The sequence below is a fragment of the Cygnus atratus genome, chromosome Z (genome assembly GCF_013377495.2).
Source record: "Cygnus atratus isolate AKBS03 ecotype Queensland, Australia chromosome Z, CAtr_DNAZoo_HiC_assembly, whole genome shotgun sequence".
Lineage (NCBI taxonomy): Eukaryota > Metazoa > Chordata > Aves > Anseriformes > Anatidae > Cygnus > Cygnus atratus.
In genome coordinates, this window is record NC_066396.1 from 76,360,062 (window position 1) to 76,380,897 (window position 20,836).

At 37.6% G+C, this 20,836-nt stretch overlaps 2 protein-coding genes across 3 annotated transcripts; one reads left to right on the forward strand and one right to left on the reverse strand.

The window, feature by feature from the left end:
- Positions 1-345: 345 nt before the first annotated feature.
- On the reverse strand, positions 346-18,394 carry RAD17 (RAD17 checkpoint clamp loader component). 2 transcript variants are annotated; one of them, XM_035567572.2, is made up of 16 exons: positions 18,294-18,394; positions 16,960-17,235; positions 16,094-16,177; positions 14,878-15,034; positions 14,278-14,414; positions 13,192-13,244; positions 12,974-13,099; positions 12,820-12,889; positions 12,028-12,139; positions 9,691-9,885; positions 8,453-8,538; positions 7,019-7,165; positions 6,313-6,459; positions 5,440-5,560; positions 4,040-4,097; positions 347-1,687 (listed from the first exon to the last, which is right to left on the reverse strand). In XM_035567572.2, exons 1-16 carry the CDS (start codon positions 18,324-18,326, stop codon positions 1,420-1,422), a joined length of 2,070 nt encoding a protein of 689 aa, XP_035423465.1. In that variant the 5' UTR covers positions 18,327-18,394; the 3' UTR covers positions 347-1,419. The 2 variants fall into 2 exon arrangements, with proteins under 2 accessions (XP_035423466.1, XP_035423465.1); XM_035567573.2 differs by lacking the exon at positions 7,019-7,165 and having other exon boundaries at positions 346-1,687.
- Positions 18,381-20,800, forward strand: AK6 (adenylate kinase 6). Its single transcript, XM_035567575.2, has 5 exons — positions 18,381-18,532; positions 18,748-18,840; positions 19,254-19,312; positions 19,404-19,549; positions 19,696-20,800. Exons 1-5 carry the CDS (start codon positions 18,505-18,507, stop codon positions 19,883-19,885), a joined length of 516 nt encoding a protein of 171 aa, XP_035423468.1. The 5' UTR covers positions 18,381-18,504; the 3' UTR covers positions 19,886-20,800.
- Positions 20,801-20,836: the final 36 nt, after the last annotated feature.

Below are 20,836 nucleotides of genomic sequence, written 5' to 3' on the forward strand. Positions count from 1 at the left end.
TGGGACACAGTTCCGTGCAGGGAGCAGGACAGGCCTGGAGGCAGTGCAGAGGGTTTGGAGAAGACAAACCCCAAATCTGAATGATGCTGTGGATGTGCTGGATAGTAATTGTATCGGTAAAAGTAGTTGTATTACTACTGTGTATTTATTACTAACACTAAACTAAAGAGACATTTCAGTGGCACACAGGCAAGAGGCGGAATGAACTGAGTCATTAGCTGAACTGAGCAGGGGTCATACCCTCCAAAGCACCCTAGAGAGGGGGAAGTGTCACAAGTAGAGCTGTAACAGAACTTAAGCTGTAAATTTCCCTGTTGAAAATTAAACAGTGGTGACAGAGTTAAAGACTACACAAGGTTGTTCATAGGGGACAAATCTAAACCTTTTAATAGCAGCATTAATTCCAAGGTTATGGCTATACATGTATTTTCTAACTTTGGATTTTAACAGTAGAGAAATGCAAACACACATCACACATTCAAATTTGGTTTGTTCTTTGTTTCCTTATTTATGTGGTATCACTAATTATAACCTGTTAAGTTGATTTGCATGAAGTAATCCCAGTTACAGTGAAGTGCTAAACCACTTAACAGTCTGTTCAGACAAAGAAAAAACACTTTTCATGTGTCAATTACCAACCATGGGATTATTCTTTGTTCTAGCACAGCTGCAATTTAAAGAGAAAACTGCATGCTACACCAATAGCTTCCTACAGAATACAAAGGACAAAAAGGACTTCTGATTGATTGTTCTATTTCCTCCTCAATAAATTATGAAAATATTTTCCAAAAAGGAATCCAAAATAATGTGTTGTACAACATATGTTCAACCTATAAACACTAAAAATATCTGTAGCAGAATACAAAACAGTATTAATACAGTAGGAGTTTTATTTATATCATCGGTATAGGATATAAAACTTTTTACATATACCCTTTAGTCTCTTCTTTCAGAAGGTTCAAACTTCCAAACAGCAATTTCCCTGAAGGTATAAATTTTAATAGAACCTTCAAATGCTGACAACTAATCAACCATGTACTTAGGAAACCCACTGTACAACTGCAGAGTAAATTAATATGTGTAAAAATAAAAATAACTTAAGAGTGAAACTGATTATCTACAGTCTTTCAAACTGTATCATTTATCATTTACTGTTCTCTCTCTCTTAGTATAAATTACTTTCATGGCTCAGAATAGGCAGGGAATAGCCTGCAATTTAGTATTCTGCTCAGGTCTGATCCTCCAAAGCTAAGGGGAAGCTGAAGAAACGTCTTGATACTGACACATGTTTAGATCTGGCTTCCTCACCCACCTAAGTAGCTAAAGGATTACTGATGTGCAGACCATACTCACTTTAGCAAAGGCCTTTGATGCATTTTAATCTATTCAGGCAACTCAGTGGTTGATATTTTGCTGTACTCAGTCACTATCATATTCTTCTATTTTTAACTCATCTTCCTCCATAGCTGCTTGGGCTGCAACAGGCTGAGGCTGACTGCAAGGTAGTTCACTTCCACTGCACTGGCTAGAAGGAAGAGGGAATCCATCTGAACCATTCTCGTCTGTTCTGTTTTGCTCCATCTGTACATCCATCTCTGTAGCATGCAAACCATCAGGGTCCCCCTCAAAACTAACAAACAGGTCTGGTATTCCAGGATCTTTATCAGTAAGCGTTTCAAGCTTTAACCTGTGAAATAATCATCACAAGATTAAGTTACCACCAAAAAAAAAAAGGACACACAACCCCAACCCCCCCCCCCCCCAAAAAAAAATATTTCCTGCTCTAACACAAGCTGCAGTAAAAAGACCACCTGTGTAGCACCTTCCTGTTCACTGATGCTGAACAGCTTTCACATTTTCTGTCAGTAATACTCTTTACAAGTCAAATTTAATTCAAACTGTACACATCCTTTTTTTACATCACTACTTCCAATATAATGTTTTACTTCTGTACACATCTATCAAGTATAGATATTTATGCCCAAAACTCAACACTATATAACCTGCAAGACCAACAGAAGATAGAAGCTTCTCTCAGGTGAAAAACAGTACTATCTAACCTAAAACTAGAGCTACAGCAAGAGCAAAGTATCAAGTCATGACATTTTGTGTTCTTTCTCCAGCACTGTCTGCTGCTTGACATTTCTTCCTTATGGTGACAGTGTTTTTGGTTTGCTTTCCTCAAGCACACGAACTGCTAACAACTACCTTACTGACAACAGCCCATGATACATCAGACCACTTCCAAACAAGAACCAAGGCCTTTATGACATGAAGCAACTTAACTTGAAACAGGTAACTTAAGACAAGGAGTGGAAAGTATTTCTTTTCACATTTTTTATTTCTTTTACTATTTGGACTTCTCCATCTTTGTAGCATCCCTATCTCAGTATGTTATCAATGTTCCATTATTTTTTTCCCCCATTTTACATGGTATTAATAAACTTTCCCAAAAGTTACTGACAAAAACTCATCCTGACAACAATTTCAATTTATCAAATAACATACAATCTCCCCAATGCCAATTTTCTTACTACGGCAGTATTCCTATCCCACTAACAAATGTGATGGAAAATAATATTCTTATTTCTGTTGAAACATATATTATTGAAGACTACTTTATATAAAGTGGTCTTTAATAAAATAAAGTATTTAACAAAAGTAGTCTTTAATAAAATAAAATAAAGTCTTTAACAAAATAAATGATTTTCAGTTGGGATTTGTGAAGGAAGCAAATACGTACTACTAAAATATTTAAACTTCTTTACACTTCCTTTCCAAAATAGTGAACAAATTAAAAGGATTTCAGTCTTACAAAGTTGTCCCTCAGATAAACTAAATGGTACACACACAACTTATTAATGCAGCTACAAAATGTTTATCACTATTTAGAGGTACGCTGCAGATAACGTTAATGGCATAAGAAAGTCTATGTTTATAATTTCACAAGTTCATCAGTTTGGCTCAGACTAGGAAGAATACAAAAATATCTCCCTTTCTTTTCTGACTAGCAGCCAAAATGGCTTTTAATTCATATGTCCGGGAACAGTGTGGGTTTTGGTAACTTTACTAGGTAGTATTTCACAGTTAAAAAAGTCAGACAACAGTATTACACTGATAAATATGAGATGCTTTGTCAGATGCCCTGACAAACCCTTTTCTCTTGGCTAAAAAAAACACAACACTATTAATAGAGGCCATCACAATTAAAATGTTTTAGTTTTCAGAGGTATCAAGGTCATAGAAATGTAACTAAGTCTCTACTTTTTGAACAATCCCTATGGTTCAGAAGCCCACTAGAGCCATAGTACAGCATATCAAGCTATATTGCCCCATGAGCACTACAGAATCTGTAAACAGGCAACTGTAGCATCACAACTGAAAAAAAGTATTTTTTCAGAATTCTAGCATCTAAGACGGAGGAATTTCAGTAGTTGTAGTTTTATGAAAAAAGATACACATAATAAAGTCAGTGCTGCTATTTAATTTCAGAGTAAGCACTCATTAAGTACTTGTTAGTTCCACAGGCATACAATTGTTTCAAAGGAAATATGAGTAATTTCTTGTATCTTCTTTCTTAAGCCTCTAACAAATGACATAGAATATTCTATCAAAGTTTCAGATTAATGTTTTATGTCATGATAAACAATGGGCAAAGCACACTACACTCATACCAATTGTGTTTTATTCTCAGTTCAATGTTCTCGACAAAACAAAGATTTCATCCAGATCATGCACTGGACAAACATAAGCATGTCTAGCACAGATAAATAGCATTTGATACAATGGAAAAGAAGGCTAGACAAGAATATAAAAGTAAGACTATAGTTAAAATATTGCTACTAACATCATAATATAGATTTGAACTGGAAAAAATTCTAACAGTCAAACTACTAAATGAGCATGCTGCAAGTGAGATAAAATGTCACACTACATATATACACTAAAGATATTTTTGTACAAAACAATTCTCTTCTTAATATGTTGAGGAAGAAAGAAGGTATTTTATTTTCTTAAAGAAAGCAAAAGGCAAGTTTACCTCCCAAAACGTCTTTTCAGGGGTAGCCTCCCAACATCTTGAATAAAAGCAATCTGAGCTGAGAACAAAGAATCACCAGTATCGTATTAAGTACATCATAATGCACATAGAATTAAGCACACTGGAAAGCAAGTAATTCATCATAAGTTCAGTTACATGGTTCTGCATAAATTTGCTCATCAAAACAGTTTATATGGTAGTATGATATACTTTGAATATGTAGTATATTTATATATTGCCTACACAATTATTATGAATGCTAGGGGTATTATAACTCTACAGCACAAATTTACAGCTTAATACATATCCTACAAAATGAATTAATCCGGACGTTATGGCCTTAGTTAAGACATACAGCCTTTTACTAGACATAATTAACATAACATAAGTGATCCACCTGTCTGATCAGTAGTTTTTGGATTAGATATCATACAAAGTAAATTTTTATGCATGTACTATCTGCTCATGGGTTACCTTCGTTACGCACTTTTTTAAAATGCACTGTAAAGTTTGATTTTGGTTACTTCTTTCTGGGAAAAGCTTTTTAGAGCCTTTTAAGTCTGTTGAGGTTACTCAAAAGGTATCAGAAGCAATGAAGATGTAGCTAATGTAGTCTACTTGGTTTCCAAAAGACTTCTAAGTCCCCTATCAGAGGCTTTCAAAAGAAGCCTTACGCCTGAAAGAACAACTTAATTAGTAAAGTCTGATAAATAATTAATGGATGGGAAATGGGCGCCATGGGTATGAATTAATAGTTAACTCCTGAAATGGAGGAAAATTGCCAATACATCTCTGTAGAGATCTGTGCTAGGATCTGGGTTATCCAGTACGCTCTCAAATGTGAAAAAAGAGTTGAAGAGTAAGATTAGCACAATACCTCAGGGCACCGAGTTGAATAGGCTAGTAAGGATGTGGGCACACAGAAGAACTGTGCAAGACCTTGAGACTGCACAACAGTCACATAATGAAATTCAGTGTACACAGACACTCAAAATCTGTGCAGTAAGCAAGAGGGAAGTAGGATTTTTAAGTACTCCAACACAAGGACCAGACTTACACATTTATAAAGCAACGTGTATGTATTGTATATGTCTCACCTATTACAAGACAGACAGCTTGTTTTCATTCTTTCAGTTACAAAAACTTTAAAGACATTCCTGATTTTGTTTCAAAACCTAGCAGGACAGCTTGAATTTTGATTACACACCAGCTCACTAGCTCTGTGTGTGTACCATATGTGGTGGCTTTGGGGTTTTGTTTTTATTTGTTTTGTTGTTGTTGTTATTTTTGCTGAAGTGAGGCAAAAAGGACAGATGGAACTCACATTCTCAGTTACTAAAATTTTTCAGTATGCTTTAACGTTTACAAAAATCTAAGAACAAGTGTAACACTGATCTTACCTTGGTTTCTCATTGGATTTGCTAACATAGCAAGGTAAGGCAATAGCTCCGTCTGAAGACACTCTGGTGGTAAACAGAAGCTTGAAAAGAGAGATTTTGCAGCAAGGCAGTTTTCTTTATACTGTTAGAGTTGAGGAAAAAATTAAAAGTAAAAACTCTGCTAAGCGAAAATTATTATATGTATTCTGTACCAGAAAAAGCAGCAGGATGACTTCCTTCTTGTCTGCTGGATAACTATGCACAAGCTTCTACAGAGCAAGCCCAGAAAAGAGAGAAGCAGTTAGAGTTACCATATACAGATTACAAAAAATAGTGAATTTCTTCATTTTTGTCTTTCACTGGACATTGAAGGTTCCTGAAAGTTTTTATCCTTTGATTATAGTATTCCCCAACCATCCTGGACATTTTTTTTTTCCTCTGTCAGGCACAGCAAGGCAGGTATGCGTTCAAATGTAAGAAGCTGCCAAGAGCTTTGGTATCTCATGAACAAACCATTTCTGATAAACACACATAATACTACAGAAGTAGTTTGTAATATAAGAGTTTAAGGCAATTTAAGCTACTTAAATTAAACTTACTTTTAGGAATATTTAAAAATTTTTCAACATTAACTGTGTTCCCGTAAGGTGGAGGTTAATACTGTCCCAGAGATACAGTAACTCAGACACAGGGAACACTGTTGGAGGTCTCCGGTTTCTTTTTCCACTAATGAAATAATACAAGTAGACCTCTTCAAGCAAGTGATCTTTACAAGTAGCTTATATTAAAATAGGGTATTTGACAAGTTCAGCACCGCATATAAACTTTACATATACTACTTACATCACTTCGAAATGTAAGTGCAATACCTTCCTCAAAACATCAAGTATTTACCTTGTTATTGATAAAGAACCACTGGGGTTTATGCAGCGGCCGGAACCCCATCCCTCCTTGGCAGTGGGCAAAGGCTCGGGATGTGTTTGAATGTATCACACCTCGGGTAGCCACAGATGCACTGTATTCTTCCATCACAAGCCGTGACTAAGAAAGAAACTGGGCATTAGATGAACTCAAGGCCTCTGTACAGTGCATCTCATTTGACTAAAACACGCTCTTTAACTGCAGTGACAAAACATGTTTAGCATGTATTTAGATTATTGCAGAACCTCTGGTCAAAGGAACTGAACAAAAAGCTAGCTCAAGTACTTCAGGGAAAAGACACATAGCCTCTGATACATTTAACACAGTACTGTTCTACTTAAAAACACTGTGTAGTGTAAAATATTCTATTTTATAATATAGTGTATTTAATATACCATATTATATATATATACACACATTATATACACACTGTAGTGTATAAAATATACAATGACCAACTATAAAAAAACACTGACAAATTGCAAAAAAACTGTACACAAATGGCCTGCATCTCTCCTCCATTTGAGGCAGTTTAACAATTCACTGTCGCCTGTATCGTAAGTTTGAAATGATACAGCTTATTTCTTATTAACTTGTACGAAGATTGCCTTCTACTATTTATAAATACTTGGAGAAAAATCTAGCAGCTCAATTTACATATGTATAAAATGACACTTACATTCCAGTTACTACAAAGAACATCAGCGGTGCTCAGGTATTCACTGGCTCTCACAACATCATCTATGTCAGTAAAAAATTCTACATAGTTCTGGTGAAGGTATAAATTAAACATGCTTCCAGACATGTGTGATTTTTCCACAATAACCTATTGGAAGTGAGGGGAACCACAAGAAAAAACTTCAGGTTTTATACAGGATAAAAGGAAATGTATCCCATAGAAGTTATGACACATTTAGATGATTACAGAGCTGGCACACATGACCTACAAAGGGAAGGGATGCCACCCAGCAGGACCTTGACATGCTTGAGTGATGGGGCCCACAGAAACCTTGTAAGGTTCAACAAGGCCAAGTGCAAGGTCCTGCACCTGAGTGAGGGCAATCCCAAACATGAATACAGGCAGGGTGATGAGTTGATTAGGAGCAGCTCTGAGGAAAAAGACTTGATGGTACTGGTGGTTGAAAAACTGAATACGAGCAAGCCAGGTACGCTCACAGCCCAGAAAGCCAACCGTACCCTAGGCTGAACCAACAGCAGCACGGCCAGCAGGCCAAGGGAGGTGATTGTCCCCCTCTGCTCTGCTCTTGTGAAACCCCACCTGCAGTTCTGCATTCAGCTCTGGGGCCCCCAGTCCAGAGGAAGGCCACAAGGATAACCAAGGGGCTGGATCACCTCTCCTACAAAGACAGGCTGAGGGAGTTGGAGTTGTGCAGCCTGGAGAAGAGAAGGCTCCAGAGAGACTTTACAGTGGCCTTCCAGAGCCTAAAGGGGGCTGCAGGAAAGCTGGGAAGAGACTCTTTGTCAGGGAATGTGGGAATAGGACAAGGGGGAATGGTTTTAAACTGAAGGAGGGTACGTTTAGATTAGATGTTAGGATGAAATTCTTCACTCAGAGGGCAGTGAGGCACTGGACCAGGCTGCCCAGAGAAGCCGTGGAAAGAGAAGAGAAGAGAAGCCCCATCCCTGGAGGTGTTCAAGGCCAGGCTGGATGGGGCTTTAGGCAACCTCATCTAGTGGGAGGTGTCCCTGCCCACGACAGAGGGGGTCTTGCTGTCTTCAGCTCTCCAATGAATGACAACAGAAAGGTGAATTCAGACTCCACTAGATCACACACAGCAAAAATGTGACAGAGAAATCATCACAGCCTGCAGCAAGGGAAAGTCCACCCTTCGATGCAAGTCAGAAATTCTCTCACCTTGCTGACTATCATTGGAGATACTCAAAACTAAACAAGACTGAGAACCTGACTGGTCTTTGAAGTTGGCCTCCAAAGGTCCCTTCCAGATTATTCTGCAACTTAGACAGATTGAATATGTATATATTAGGATTAGTGACAAAGCCACTGTGCTTGAGAATTTGTAACAATTACTCAGGTTTATGGTTTGGTTTCCTCCCATATCAAATTGGAATCAAGCAATTAATGCAGATATACCTCAGGCTGAATAAGCAGGGTGTCTCGACGGTATTCTGATAAGTGAGAAGGCAGCTGAAGAACTTCCGACTCTGACAGAGGTTCTCCTAAAAGGAATTTTATAATCCTTAGTCCTCTAGTACTACAAATAACGTTATGTTACTGCATACTATCAAAAAGCTGACAGGAGAAAGAGGCAGGAAAGACAGGCATTTCAGACGTTAAATTCAAACTCAGAAAATCAATGAGATTGAGAGCAAGAACAGAAATGTGCAACTTCATAAACAGTAGTTTTCATGTATAGTGAGCATGATTTTTAAGCAACAGTTGACTTTACCAACATCTAGGTTATACTGTTTTCACTTCCTAGGAAACTATTTATGCCTGCATCAAGAATTAATTACATAGTCATCAGCATGTAATTAGATACACTATGCTTCATATAACACATTTCTCCTAATAATTTTCATATTCGCTCATCTCACCATTTCTGAATTGATTTTGGAACAGATACTGTGAGTTATTACATAAAAGGTGAACAGCCAGCGGCATTATGGATCCTTATTTAGCTGAGTGTAGATAGTATTACAGCATAAGTATCAAATTCTTATGAATTGTATTATTTAAATGTTAAAAAAGGACTGTAGCCATACCCAGGAAGCAGAGCTGAAGTACATTTACGGAGCTTGAGTATAAAAAAATCAGTAAAGTGAAAAGTATTTTGGAGAGGTGGAAAAGGAGATGGGGTAGTAAAAAAAGAAAAAAAAGGATCAGATAAAAAAAGTAGGGAAGTAGGGAGGAAAAGACAGCACAACAATTCAAAACTATACACATCAGTAGGGGAGGCAGCAGCCAAGAGGCTGCAGGGCCGTTTTGTAACCTCTAAGAAAACAGATGAATTCAAAACATAAATGCACAACTGTGTATAATTCTACACAAAAGGAAAATTTCACTTTTGGGCAAAGCAACAAATGTGATAGCTATCTATCTAGCTGTACATGCATGACAGCATATGGACCTAATACAACTAGAGGTATGTATTTTATTACATACATGCAGTAGATTCTTTAATGAAATGTGTTATTTCTCTATTACATAGAGACTGCTGCAATCTCAGTTACCAGAGGCGTTTATTACTATCTTTATACTGTTATATATGAATTAGGGGTCACACCTAAGCCTTACTTTATCAAGTCTAGCTACTAGCAGCTGACATACTCTTCCTTGTCACTAGGAGAAGTAAGTCAAAGTTTTCTTACTTTTGCAGTAAATTATTTTCCCCAGAGCATGGAAAAGAAAGATGGAAGCATCTTTGCCACCAATAGCTTGTATCTCCTGGTCTTCTGAAGGATCACATTTACTTTTCTTTCTTGATTTACACACTGCTGCTGCTCCATGTTTTAGTGTGGAGTTGCCTTCCTTCCCTGACCAAAAATTTTTCTCCAATGAGTAGTCTATCAATAAAAGAAACAATACAACCATGATGAAGTACATGAAGTAAATAAATAAATAAAATCTATGATACAGAAAAAGTTTTACAAATAAGAGAAAGCTAACTAAGAGAAAGCACATTTGTTAGGATGGCAACCTCATCACCTAAACTACCATGATTTATTACACTTTTGCCCCTTAAGCCATAACTAAGATGCCAAGTATTTCTTCAAATAATAAACAGCTGTTCTAAAAGAAAAGCTGGTATTCTTTCTTACTTACCCTAGTTCTGTGTGCCCAACTTATATTTTATTTATAAATAAGAAAATTGTAAGTAATGCAGCTGGAAATAACGTAAATGGTATTTTCATTATATTTTGTGCAATTACCAATTTCTTTTCTATTTGCAGGGTATGTTTAATGCTCTTACTGAAATATATGAAGGCAAAGAAAACCTTTCATTTAGTGATTCTTCCAACAGCCTCCTATTTCCGCAACATCTGAGCTCCATGGAATAAAACCCTTCTTTTACTTTAATCTAATATTCAAAAATTTAAACCCCAAATTTGATTAGCGGCAGATGAAATGTCCTCTGTCAAACTAAAGGAACTTAAAGTAGTCATCTTTCTCTTCTCTCATGATTATCATGGATTCCTTTTACCCATTAATACTACCATAGGGAATATATCATTTGTCTTACACACATAGAGAAATTACATAAATGTAAAACAAATTCTGCATTTTGATGGCACGTGGAGATGAACGTGAAGGTGAGGTCCCTCCAAATTTTCACTGGCTGCTGATCTATTATCTAACTGAAACACCTGAGCAATTAAATAATTTCTATATGACATGAAGACAGCTCTCTTCATCAGTGTTTAAAAGGAAAAATGCAAGAAGGAATGTATGCCTTTATTCTCTCCCAAGTTCTTTTTATAACTCCCATGTTTTTACACTTCCAAGATGAGTTTATTTAAAATTACACAAACCGGTCATTTTTAAGACTATTTAGATTTTCTACAGTATGTATAAAGCATCTTGGCATCCACCAGTGAGCTAGACCAAACTACTCACAGGTACTTCCAACCTACTTTTTATTAATTTAATGGCACTACAATCAAAAATGGTTTTGCTGAGAGGAATTTTTTTTTTGAATAAAACAGTAAAAACTACTACTCAAAAACGTCAGAAGAACTTAGTTTCCATGTTTACAATTGAAACCTAGAAACTTGACTTTCTCCCCAATTACATGTAAAAAACACAGCTAGAAATCCATTTCAATATACTCTAAAACCCAAACCACAAGGACTTGAAACAACATTTAATCTATTCCACATTTTCAACTTGAGAAGTGGAATAGAAAGGAAATGAACAAAACAACATGATCACTACCAGCTTTAAGAAGTACCACAGAAGTCTACTTCCTTATTTCTGGTTTGAACGTAAATGCTGGCATCATCTACAGGTTCTCAGGATAAACTACAAGTACCAGAGACCACATACCAATTTGTTTCCTTCAGTTTTGACTTCCAGCACTTAAAAAAAAGACATGGTCTTTTCCTTCTACACTGGAACATTTAAATAATCTTAAACTAAGTCTGATTTAAGCGCTGTATAGCCACGTATTTTAAAGGCAACTGTAATGCTGAACTTCACAAAGCTATTCTATAATCCTGTCAACTTCATAAAAGGTCATGCTACCTCACAGCTTTTCAACTTATCAACAGCTGTAGGCACTCGAAAGCAAAATCAATCATTTCAGAAATGCCATACATAAATTCAATGGGCTATTTCAGAAATGCTACATGAGCAGAGATGAGGACATAAACAGGTATAAAGAACCAAGCAGTGAAAATACTCCTTTCAAATTAAGTTTGCATCATAAAAGCTTTCATCAGCAAATGCATACTGGTAACAAAGATATCAAGAGAAAGAGAGGTCATTGCATTAAACTATATCAATACACATGTAGCAGATATTTAGAAATGGCATAACACTTAACTTATTTAGCTTTAAAGAAAAAAGTCCTTTTCTTCTTGCTCCAGCGCAGCAAGTTAAAAATGTTTTCACACAGCTCACCTAACAGCTTCAACGGTGAACAGCATACCTTTACAGCAGCAGTGGTCAAAACATCATTCACTTTCATGAAAATCATAGGTATTTACCTTTCATAGAAGAAAACTGAAGACTGTTTATTGCACTTCTTATATCACCTGAACAACCTCTGCAAAGCAGCTCTAGAGATGTTCTGTCAGGAACATAATTCTTATCTCCATTCTACAAGGAAAAGCAACATCCAAAGTAATAACAAAAAGTAGGATAAGGAGTATTTGAGTATTATTATGACTGTGGGTACTCACCTCTGATATAGACCATAAACAGACTGTATCAGGACCCAATTAGAAGCTCAAGCAAAGTAATAGGTCTAATTTTAAAACATTTAACCAATTTAAACATATTGCCACATTTTATACAGCTATACTAGAGAAAACAATGCACAGAGGTCTTTCCAAGCTGTTAGTCAGTACTAGAATACATTGTAATCAAGTAGTCCAGCAATAACACAGGATTCAAGTCAATGACCTCTTCTGGTCTTACTGGAGAAGATGGGATTGTCTTCTACTCTTATTGTTTTATATATATATTTATATTTATATATATATATATATATATATAAAATATTTTCTGTAAAAAGCAGAATTTTCAGAGGCAGATTTGAAAGTTTATACCAAGGATCAAGTGGAACTCAACCGAAAAATAAGATGGCTTTCTCCTTTGTTCCTTGTATTCTGCTCTTTTTTAATAGATTTTTTTCTTTTGTTGGGAGAGGGGAGGGTTGTTACGTGATCAAAGATCAATAAAATAACAATTAAAAATAGCAATAACATATTTCATATATAAAAGCCTGAAATCTTTTGATCCTAGCACTGTGCACAAGTTCAGTTTTGACAACTTACCATACTAGCTTCTGTTGCAGCTATTCGATTAAGAACTTTCATCATATTTGTTGGTGCAATAGGCTTGAAACTATTAAAAGTCATTAAAAAAAATCAATTAGTTCCTCACTTCTCATTTATTTTGATGACGTTTTAAAGAGATAAAAGATCTTACCTGATAATTGAAATACACAACTCCTCCAGAATTTCTTTTGGAAATAGTAACCTCTGGTTGCTGTCTCCACTGAAGTTATCTGAGATTATAAATATAAGGGGACACCTACTTGTACGAACGAATGTCCTAAATTGAAAAACAAGCAGGTGAAACAGGAATCAAACTCCACTTAACACAAGCGGCTAAGGCTAACTATTAAAAGTTCGTTTATAACTAACCTGAGAATTTCATGTAGACTGCTAGGGTCTCGATAGAATTGGTTTGGTATGTCCTATTCAAAACAAATGAACTGCTGTCATTACATTCAAATGTAAATATTCTCTCCCTCAGACTGACTGTAACGCCACACTACACTGCTACACATTTTGTCCTCCTAGTTACCTTGCTTTCAACTAAATCTGAATGCAGCTGGCACTGAAAATAATCAGAAAGAAAAAGAGAAAGAAATACTAGGCTTTTTTTTTTCCCTTATGGAAAAGAATTATCTAAAAGAAGAATTTTTTTTCTATCCTTGTTTCCCAAGAAACAGCCATGGATGACTACATTATGTACTAGACAGTTTTATCCAAACATAACAGAAATGCTCAGGGCAGCACCACCACTGAAGGAGGCAGGATATACTTACTACTCAAGATAGGAGAGAATCTAGACCATGAGCTGACTTTATGAAGAGCAATCACAGGAAACCATGCTTCCTAATTTATACAATACACACATTACTAAGTGAGAGCTCTCATCTATTCTTTTTCTTAGAAGTTTACAGGCAACTTCATCATTGTACTTTATAAAATTCTTCCGTAAGAAAACAATGAAGTTTTAAAAGGACATACTAGTAAAACACATTCCTGAGTAAGTGTAACAAAGCCTTCTCCCAGACCTCCAGTTATGGCTTACAAGAATGTTAAATTACAAACGCCTTAAGTTGTACTAATTCTCAAGTTCTTCCACACTATCTTGCATCCTCAACAAACAAGAAAAGTGGTAATTTTTCCATCTACCTGTTTATACACATACACATTTCTAGAAAGCAAATCATACAGAAGCACAGATGGGATTTTTCAATATGGCTTCACAATCTACTTTTTAATAATCTATTGCCGATTTCTGTATATGAACTAGTGTCCAACTTCTGCCTGGCAGTTAGCTTATATGGTTTAAGTATGGGTAGATTTTGATTCTAGCCAGCTGTCAAGACTCAAAAAGTAATAACTCATCTGCAGAAAAGTAGTCAAACTTGTGGCAACACCAATTCACCAGCAGCAACTAGTTAGCATGTCAAGATTATCATGAAAGTTTTCACTTACTTCAATGAGAATAAGCTTTTTATCATTTCCTGAGGACTCCCCAAGCATCTGAAGTTTGTTATACTTATTTGCTCTTAATAGAAAATCTTGAAGAAGAGCTGCTTGGGCCTGACTCGGAAACGTATGAAAATTTGAGACTGAAAAAAAAAAAATAATTAAAAATATGTATTCTATATTATACCAAGTAAAATACAAATAACCACAAGAAGTAATTCCCACGCATGCTACTTTTTGATAAAAGCCATTGAACACCAGCAGCCAAGCCCTTTGGCAAACATAACTGAAATAGAAAACTATTTTTACAGAGTAGAATTGAGCTGAGGACCCAGACAAAGACACATGCTTATTTAACTAGTTCAGATGATATCCAGGATATTACACAGCTCTCTGTGTGAACTGTAAACTATTTTGGAGTAAACACTGTAAAAAAAACTAAATCCCTTCTCAAATAAAAGTAAGATTCTTATTAAACTCTAAGGATCTGACTTATATAGACTTTGTATTTTTTATTCTTTTGCCTCTGTCACATACGAAGTCAGATCAGACTACAAAAATCACGGAAGTATAAGGAAAGAAAAGAAAAAAAATCAAAATACTTACTGTGGCCAAATATACTTCTTAAATCTTCTTTTGTAAAGTCTAATGATATTGGATTGGTCCATTCTTGCACCTGAATGTCAAGATCTTTTGCTAATATTTGTATAGTTGCTGTCTTTCCACACCCAGGAGGACCAGTTAACAGTAAAACAGAGCCACCCTGTCAAAGAAAGAAAATAATACTCAACATTACAAATAAAGACCAAAGCTTGGCTGAAAAAGAGTTCTTCTACATTTTCTACAGTACTGATTCTCTTTTACAAATGAAAACATAGGTAAGTATTTTGTCTTACTGATTTACCCGTTGACTACTTTGAAACAGCTGGAACAGAACTTGGGAAGGCATGCTGGCATGCTCCCAGGTTTTTCAAAGGAATCTGCTTGATTAACTGCACACCAACATAATACATACAGGAGAATCAGGTTTGAAAAGCACTATTCGGGACTACTAAATGACACATCAGTATAAGAATGACTCTTATCAATCAAGAAATTAAAAATACCCTCTTACTTCAAGTCACTGTAACTGGAAATTTGCCGTGCTATTTAAAATTAGTCTCTTGGATATAAAACACAGTTGTAAGCACAAACCAAACAGGTATGAACTGACTGGATGCTAGAAAATAATGCAGCTGAAAAAAAAAAAAAATAGAATTCATCTCTGCTTCCCTTAGCAGCGTAAGACCTAAACTAATGTAAAAGCTCTAACCTATGTTCTTAAGAGATTTCTTATAGAGCGATATAACCACTATCTAAAAGTAGAATCATAGAATATCCCGAGTTGGAAGGGACCCATAAGGATCATCAAGTCCAACTCCTGGCACCGCACAGGTCTGCCCAAAAGTTTAGACCATGTGACTAAGTGCACAGTCCAATCTCTTCTTAAATTCAGACAGGCTTGGTGCAGTGACTACTTCACTGGGGAGCCTGTTCCAGTGTGCAACCGCCCTCTCGGTGAAGAGCCTCTTCCTGATGTCCAGCCTAAACTACCCCTGCCTCAGCTTCACACCGTTCCTGCGAGTCCTATCACTGGTGATAATGGAGAATAGGTCACCTGCCTCTCCACTCCCCCTCGCGAGGAAGTTGTAGACTGTAAAAAAAAGTGAAGAGTTTGTTGTGGTTTGTTTTGTACTTTTTTTCCCCTGAAATTAAAAGAACATTGAGTCCAGCTTGTTTAGACAGTTTGGCACTTCTAGCTGTTAATTTGTAGCAAAATTACCTGCTTTGGTGGCCTCTGAAATGCATGTGTTTTTAACCAGGTTTCAACTTCTTCAATTTTCTTCTTTTGCACAGCAAGGTCATTCTGAAACAAGATGAAAGCATATGAAACGCATATATATGCGCATCTTGTCTTCTACAACTTTTAACGATGGGGTTCAAGAACAGAATACATATAGACTAAAACAATAACGTATATATTCCAGTTACATATATTTATGCTATTTTAGAAGTAACAGAAAGATGATCATTGGAGCTTCTTTCCTCAAACAACCAATTTTCCATGGCCAGCAGTACGGAAATAATGAATAATTTATTATTCCTAAAGTAATAACGCTATACTCCTTCATGGTAGTATGCTTTATAGCTATTGCTAGAGCTGATACTTTTTAGGCCTTACTGACTCTAAAACTACATATATTTGGGGGATTTCTGCAGATTTTGTGGAACTTACTCGCGTTCTAGTCTTCCTCTCCAGAGATGAACTATTAAAAATTTCAACATAAAATACAAGTACTACACTTAGTTTTCTATCCTTCCTCTAGCTGTGTATTTTTCTAGTACTTGTGGCTGACAAATTTGGCTAAAATTTGACAACATATTCGAAAGTTTAGGAGTCAATGGACAAGAAACAACATCTTATCAGCACATTTGTATCCCCAGGAGGCCTGCTAAGAAACGCACCTTCTACAGATAAGTAGTTCATTAAAACCTTCAATACAGACAGTAGATAAATCAAAACAGTATTTTACTGCCCTAATAAAATACAACATATTTAGGACCCAACCAAGTTGGATTAGAAAGACGAGCATGATACGTTACAGTGTAACATTACTATTATTTTAGTACTTAAAATAGCTCTCACACCTGAGTTTCAGGTTTGTATTTATCTACCCATGGCTCATCTTGAGATTGGCTCTGATTTTGTCTGCACTTGTTGCAAGGCAGACCTACTGAAGATGACTTTGTTCTTTTTTTGGGTAGAACTCTGCTTTTGCTACATCCCGGCACAGAAGACAGGTCTTTGTTCTGCTGACAGTTTCTTCCAGAGTTGCTTCTAGGCAGCTTTGCAGAAACTGTGCTAGAAGAAACAGATGTGTTTCCAAAGAAGTCATCGAATGAATCTGCCAACCAACCTTTTACCTGGTAAAATAAAAAATAAAAAAGTTATTATTGTAACATTGTCTTCCTTTCTTTAATTGGGCACAACTGTCTCCAGAAAATTTGAGATTTCTACCAGGTGTCTATAAAAAAATACCTTGTACATGCAAAAGAATTTCATTAACATTGAGAGGATATTTAAAATGCCAGCTACCAACAAACGCTGGCACTTACTCTGCTTGGACTATATCAATTGCAAGCTTCTTAAGGGTCAAAGAATAAAGTTAATATTTACACCTTGTGCCAGAGGATTTTGCAGCAAACTGGTAAACCAGAACAAGCTGAAATCTCTGCTAAAACACATTTAAATAAAGAAGTAAAGTTAAAACAGAAGTAAGAGTGAAAAGGCAGCATAAGCTTATCCATAGTCTTCACATTAAGATCAAGTTTGTGTCACCTCTTTTCCATTTTAGAGACTTTTTTCCCCCACTTACATTTACAAGGCAGCTTTTCTTCTTTAAAAGCTAGAAGCATGCAACAGAGAAAAGTGAGGTGAAGAGCATGATAAAATCAAGTGTTAGTGTTTATCTTCAACATGATGACATACGGATTGATCTCGAGTCAGCAGCTGTGACATGCATCACGAATCTGACAGTGACACGTAAAGAAACCACTATTAGCAGTTTATTTTTTACGACGTTTATTTTTGCACTTGAGAAATACCCTGTGAGACCGGTGCACAAGGTTGCACGCGCTGAGCTACTTCTCAGAGCACCTGTGGCTGCAGAGTAACACAGCAAAGGGCCCCACACACAGTTTGCTGCTGTTAATCGCAGGACAAGCTCTCAGAGTACGATTTTTTATGAGTTAAGGTGACTTCCCCGAAAAAGCTAAGCGCAGATACACAAATACACGCTTATGACCTCTCCCAAAAGCTCTCTGAAAATTAAGAAATTAACGGGAGCCTCTCAACGCCTGCAAAAAAACCGCCTGGAACCGCAAGCGAGAGCCACCCCACGCCCACCGGGCCCCGAGTGAGCCACCAGGGAAGGAAGCTTCATGGCCGCTCGGGTCCCCCCTTCCCCCAGACCGATCCCTACCTCCGGCTGCCGCCCCGCGGAGCTCCGGGACATCGCGGCCGGGAGCGGGGCCGCGAGCGGGTGCGGGCGCCTCACAGCGCCGCCGGGCCTCGCTGGGTCCTTCCTCGGCGCCGTCCCTTAGCTGCCCGCCGCAGCGCCTTGCCCCGCTCGGGCTGTGCGAGGCGGGACGAGCGGCAGGCCCCGCGCAGCGTGTCTCCCGGGCGACGGGGCGATGCGGCGGCCCAACCTGCTGCTCACCGGTGCGGGGACGGGGGGGGACGGGAGGGGACGGCGGCTGGGCCGGGAGGGGACGGGGAGCCCCTTCCCCGCCGTGCCGCGCGCCTGCTTTTCCTGCCCGTGCCCCTTTCTGCACCCTTCTGCCGTACAGACCCGCTCCCTCTTCTCGTTTCCTGTCAGAAAGGTCTCTGTGGAGGGTGCCTGGCTCTTACTCTTTCACGTGGGCCTTTTTATGCAGGTACGCCGGGCGTTGGTAAAAGCACACTCGGGAAGGAGCTTGCGTCGAGGACTGGGCTGACCTACATCAACGTGGGTGACTTGGCCAAAGAAGGTAGGCCGTGTTAGCGAGGTCGTGCACCAGAAGGCTCAAAACGCCTTTCCTTTCTATAACCTTACACTTCTAAAGTGTTTATTATACAGTAAAAAATGCAACAGATTTGCCTTAGTGGAAGTAGTTTTGCTGGGATGTGTTAAGAAAACCACTCGTGTAACAGTAATTTATTAATCAATGCAATGCAAGTGACAAACGTCTCTTTATAGGAATTTGTAGAGGTTGGACTAGGTGATCTTGGAGGTCTCTTCCAACCTAGGTGATTCTGTGATTCCGCAAGTGAAGCACTCCATGCTCTGTATAGTATTTTAGTCTGTACAATATTTTGTTTACAGCCTCCCAAAACAAATGTAACTATATTTTTAATAACTCCTGCTATTTCACTAACTTGCATGAATTATTTTTTGCTGCAGGAGAACTATATGAAGGTTTTGATGAGGAGTATGAATGTCCAATTTTGGATGAAGACAGGGTAAGTTCAACTTCAAAACCTAGATTTTTGCATTTGTTTTGATCATTCCTGTGATGTCACGTAAGCTTGCCTGTCTGTTTTTTTTTTGCAGGTAATCGATGAGCTAGAAGACAAGATGCACGAGGGTGGAGTTATTGTTGATTACCACGGCTGTGATTTTTTCCCCGAACAATGGTTTCATATCGTATTTGTACTTCGCACAGACAATTCGTTTCTATATGACAGGCTGGAAAGCAGGTATGTCAGACAATGAATAAGTAAATTGCTGTTGTGTGACTTCTTCACAGACTTTAATGTGATATAAATTACTGATTCTGCACAATATATTTTGTAATTCTCTTTATATCTGAGGCTTAGCTCTTGGTGCTGTTCTTGTTTTTTAGGGGTTACAAAGGGAAGAAGCTACAGGACAACATTCAGTGTGAAATTTTTCAGACTCTTTATGAGGAAGCTGTGTTGTCATATCGGGAGGAAATCGTGCACCAGTTACCCAGCAACACTCCAGAAGACCTAGAGAGAAATTTGGATCAGATTATGCAATGGATTGAGCAATGGATGAAGGACAACAACTGACATTTGGTGAAAAAGTAACTTTGCTGGTCTCTTCCTGGGAGGTTTAATAAATGACATTTTTTAACTCTTGTATGGTTAATTAAAATTAATTTAATTGTAGTTTGACATGGTTGGAAACTAGAAAAAGCTTCCAAATAGCCAAGCTGTAAGGCTTTGGAACAGTCTGTGAAGCCGTGTGGGAGAGGCACACAGAACTGAGACCAGAGTAAAAATTGAGCAGCGAATGTAAAGAGGATAACGACGCAGTTGCCTTTAGTAGCAGGAACAAACTTGAAACCTAGCCTTTTTTTTTTCCCCCCACTAAGAAAACTGTAAAATCCTTAAAATTAAGGAGCATTCAATTTCAAAAGGGTAGATCAGTCAGTGTCCTGAACAGCAGTCAGTTTCTGAATTGCCAGACTTCAAATTGCTAAGCTCCACTATATATACTTGACTATGTGCAGGCTAATGTAGGGTGAGGGGTGATAGATTTTAAGGACAGTGCTTCATTTTTTGAGGGAAGAGATGTGACCTTGCTAAAAGAGCTGTGTATAAATGGAATTATTCATGGTGTAAGGAAACGTTGGCTGTCCCTGCAGTAGCATAGAATAGCAAGCTGCAAGCTTGCTTTTTCCTTTTTGTCTCAGCATTCTCTGTTGCCTATCCCAATCATAGAACGTATTCATGGGTTGAAGTCTATGAAGAAAGTGTATCAGTTGGTAGGACAGCTAGGATGCAGGAATCCAAAAAAAAAACACGGTTACACTTACAGTACCAGCAGCTATCTGTTCTAATTGTTTAGAACAGTGATGGTGTGGGTCCCAGGAGAGCACGGATGTGTACCTTTCTTCTCTGAAAAGGTGGATTGTAAAGCCTTATTGAATGTTCTGTGGAAAGTGCTTGCAAATAAACTTTTTATATCCGTGAGCTTGAACAGTAAAACTGATTCCTGGTAAATTCTATTGTAAAGAG

What these genes read in the sequence shown, in the direction of transcription:
- RAD17 (XM_035567572.2), bottom strand. Translation starts at nt 18,326, where the DNA reads ATGTCCCGGAGCTCCGCGGGGCGGCAGCCGGAG. An exon ending in AATACAAACCTGAAACTCAG is followed by an intron (nt 16,178 to 16,959) that starts GTGTGAGAGCTA and finishes ATCTTGTTTCAG; the next exon opens with AATGACCTTGCTGTGCAAAA. An exon ending in CCCTGCTTATTCAGCCTGAG is followed by an intron (nt 7,166 to 8,452) that starts GTATATCTGCAT and finishes CACTTCCAATAG; the next exon opens with GTTATTGTGGAAAAATCACA.
- AK6 (XM_035567575.2), top strand. Translation starts at nt 18,505, where the DNA reads ATGCGGCGGCCCAACCTGCTGCTCACCG. An exon ending in GGGTGACTTGGCCAAAGAAG is followed by an intron (nt 18,841 to 19,253) that starts GTAGGCCGTGTT and finishes TTTTTGCTGCAG; the next exon opens with GAGAACTATATGAAGGTTTT. An exon ending in CAATTTTGGATGAAGACAGG is followed by an intron (nt 19,313 to 19,403) that starts GTAAGTTCAACT and finishes TTTTTTTTGCAG; the next exon opens with GTAATCGATGAGCTAGAAGA.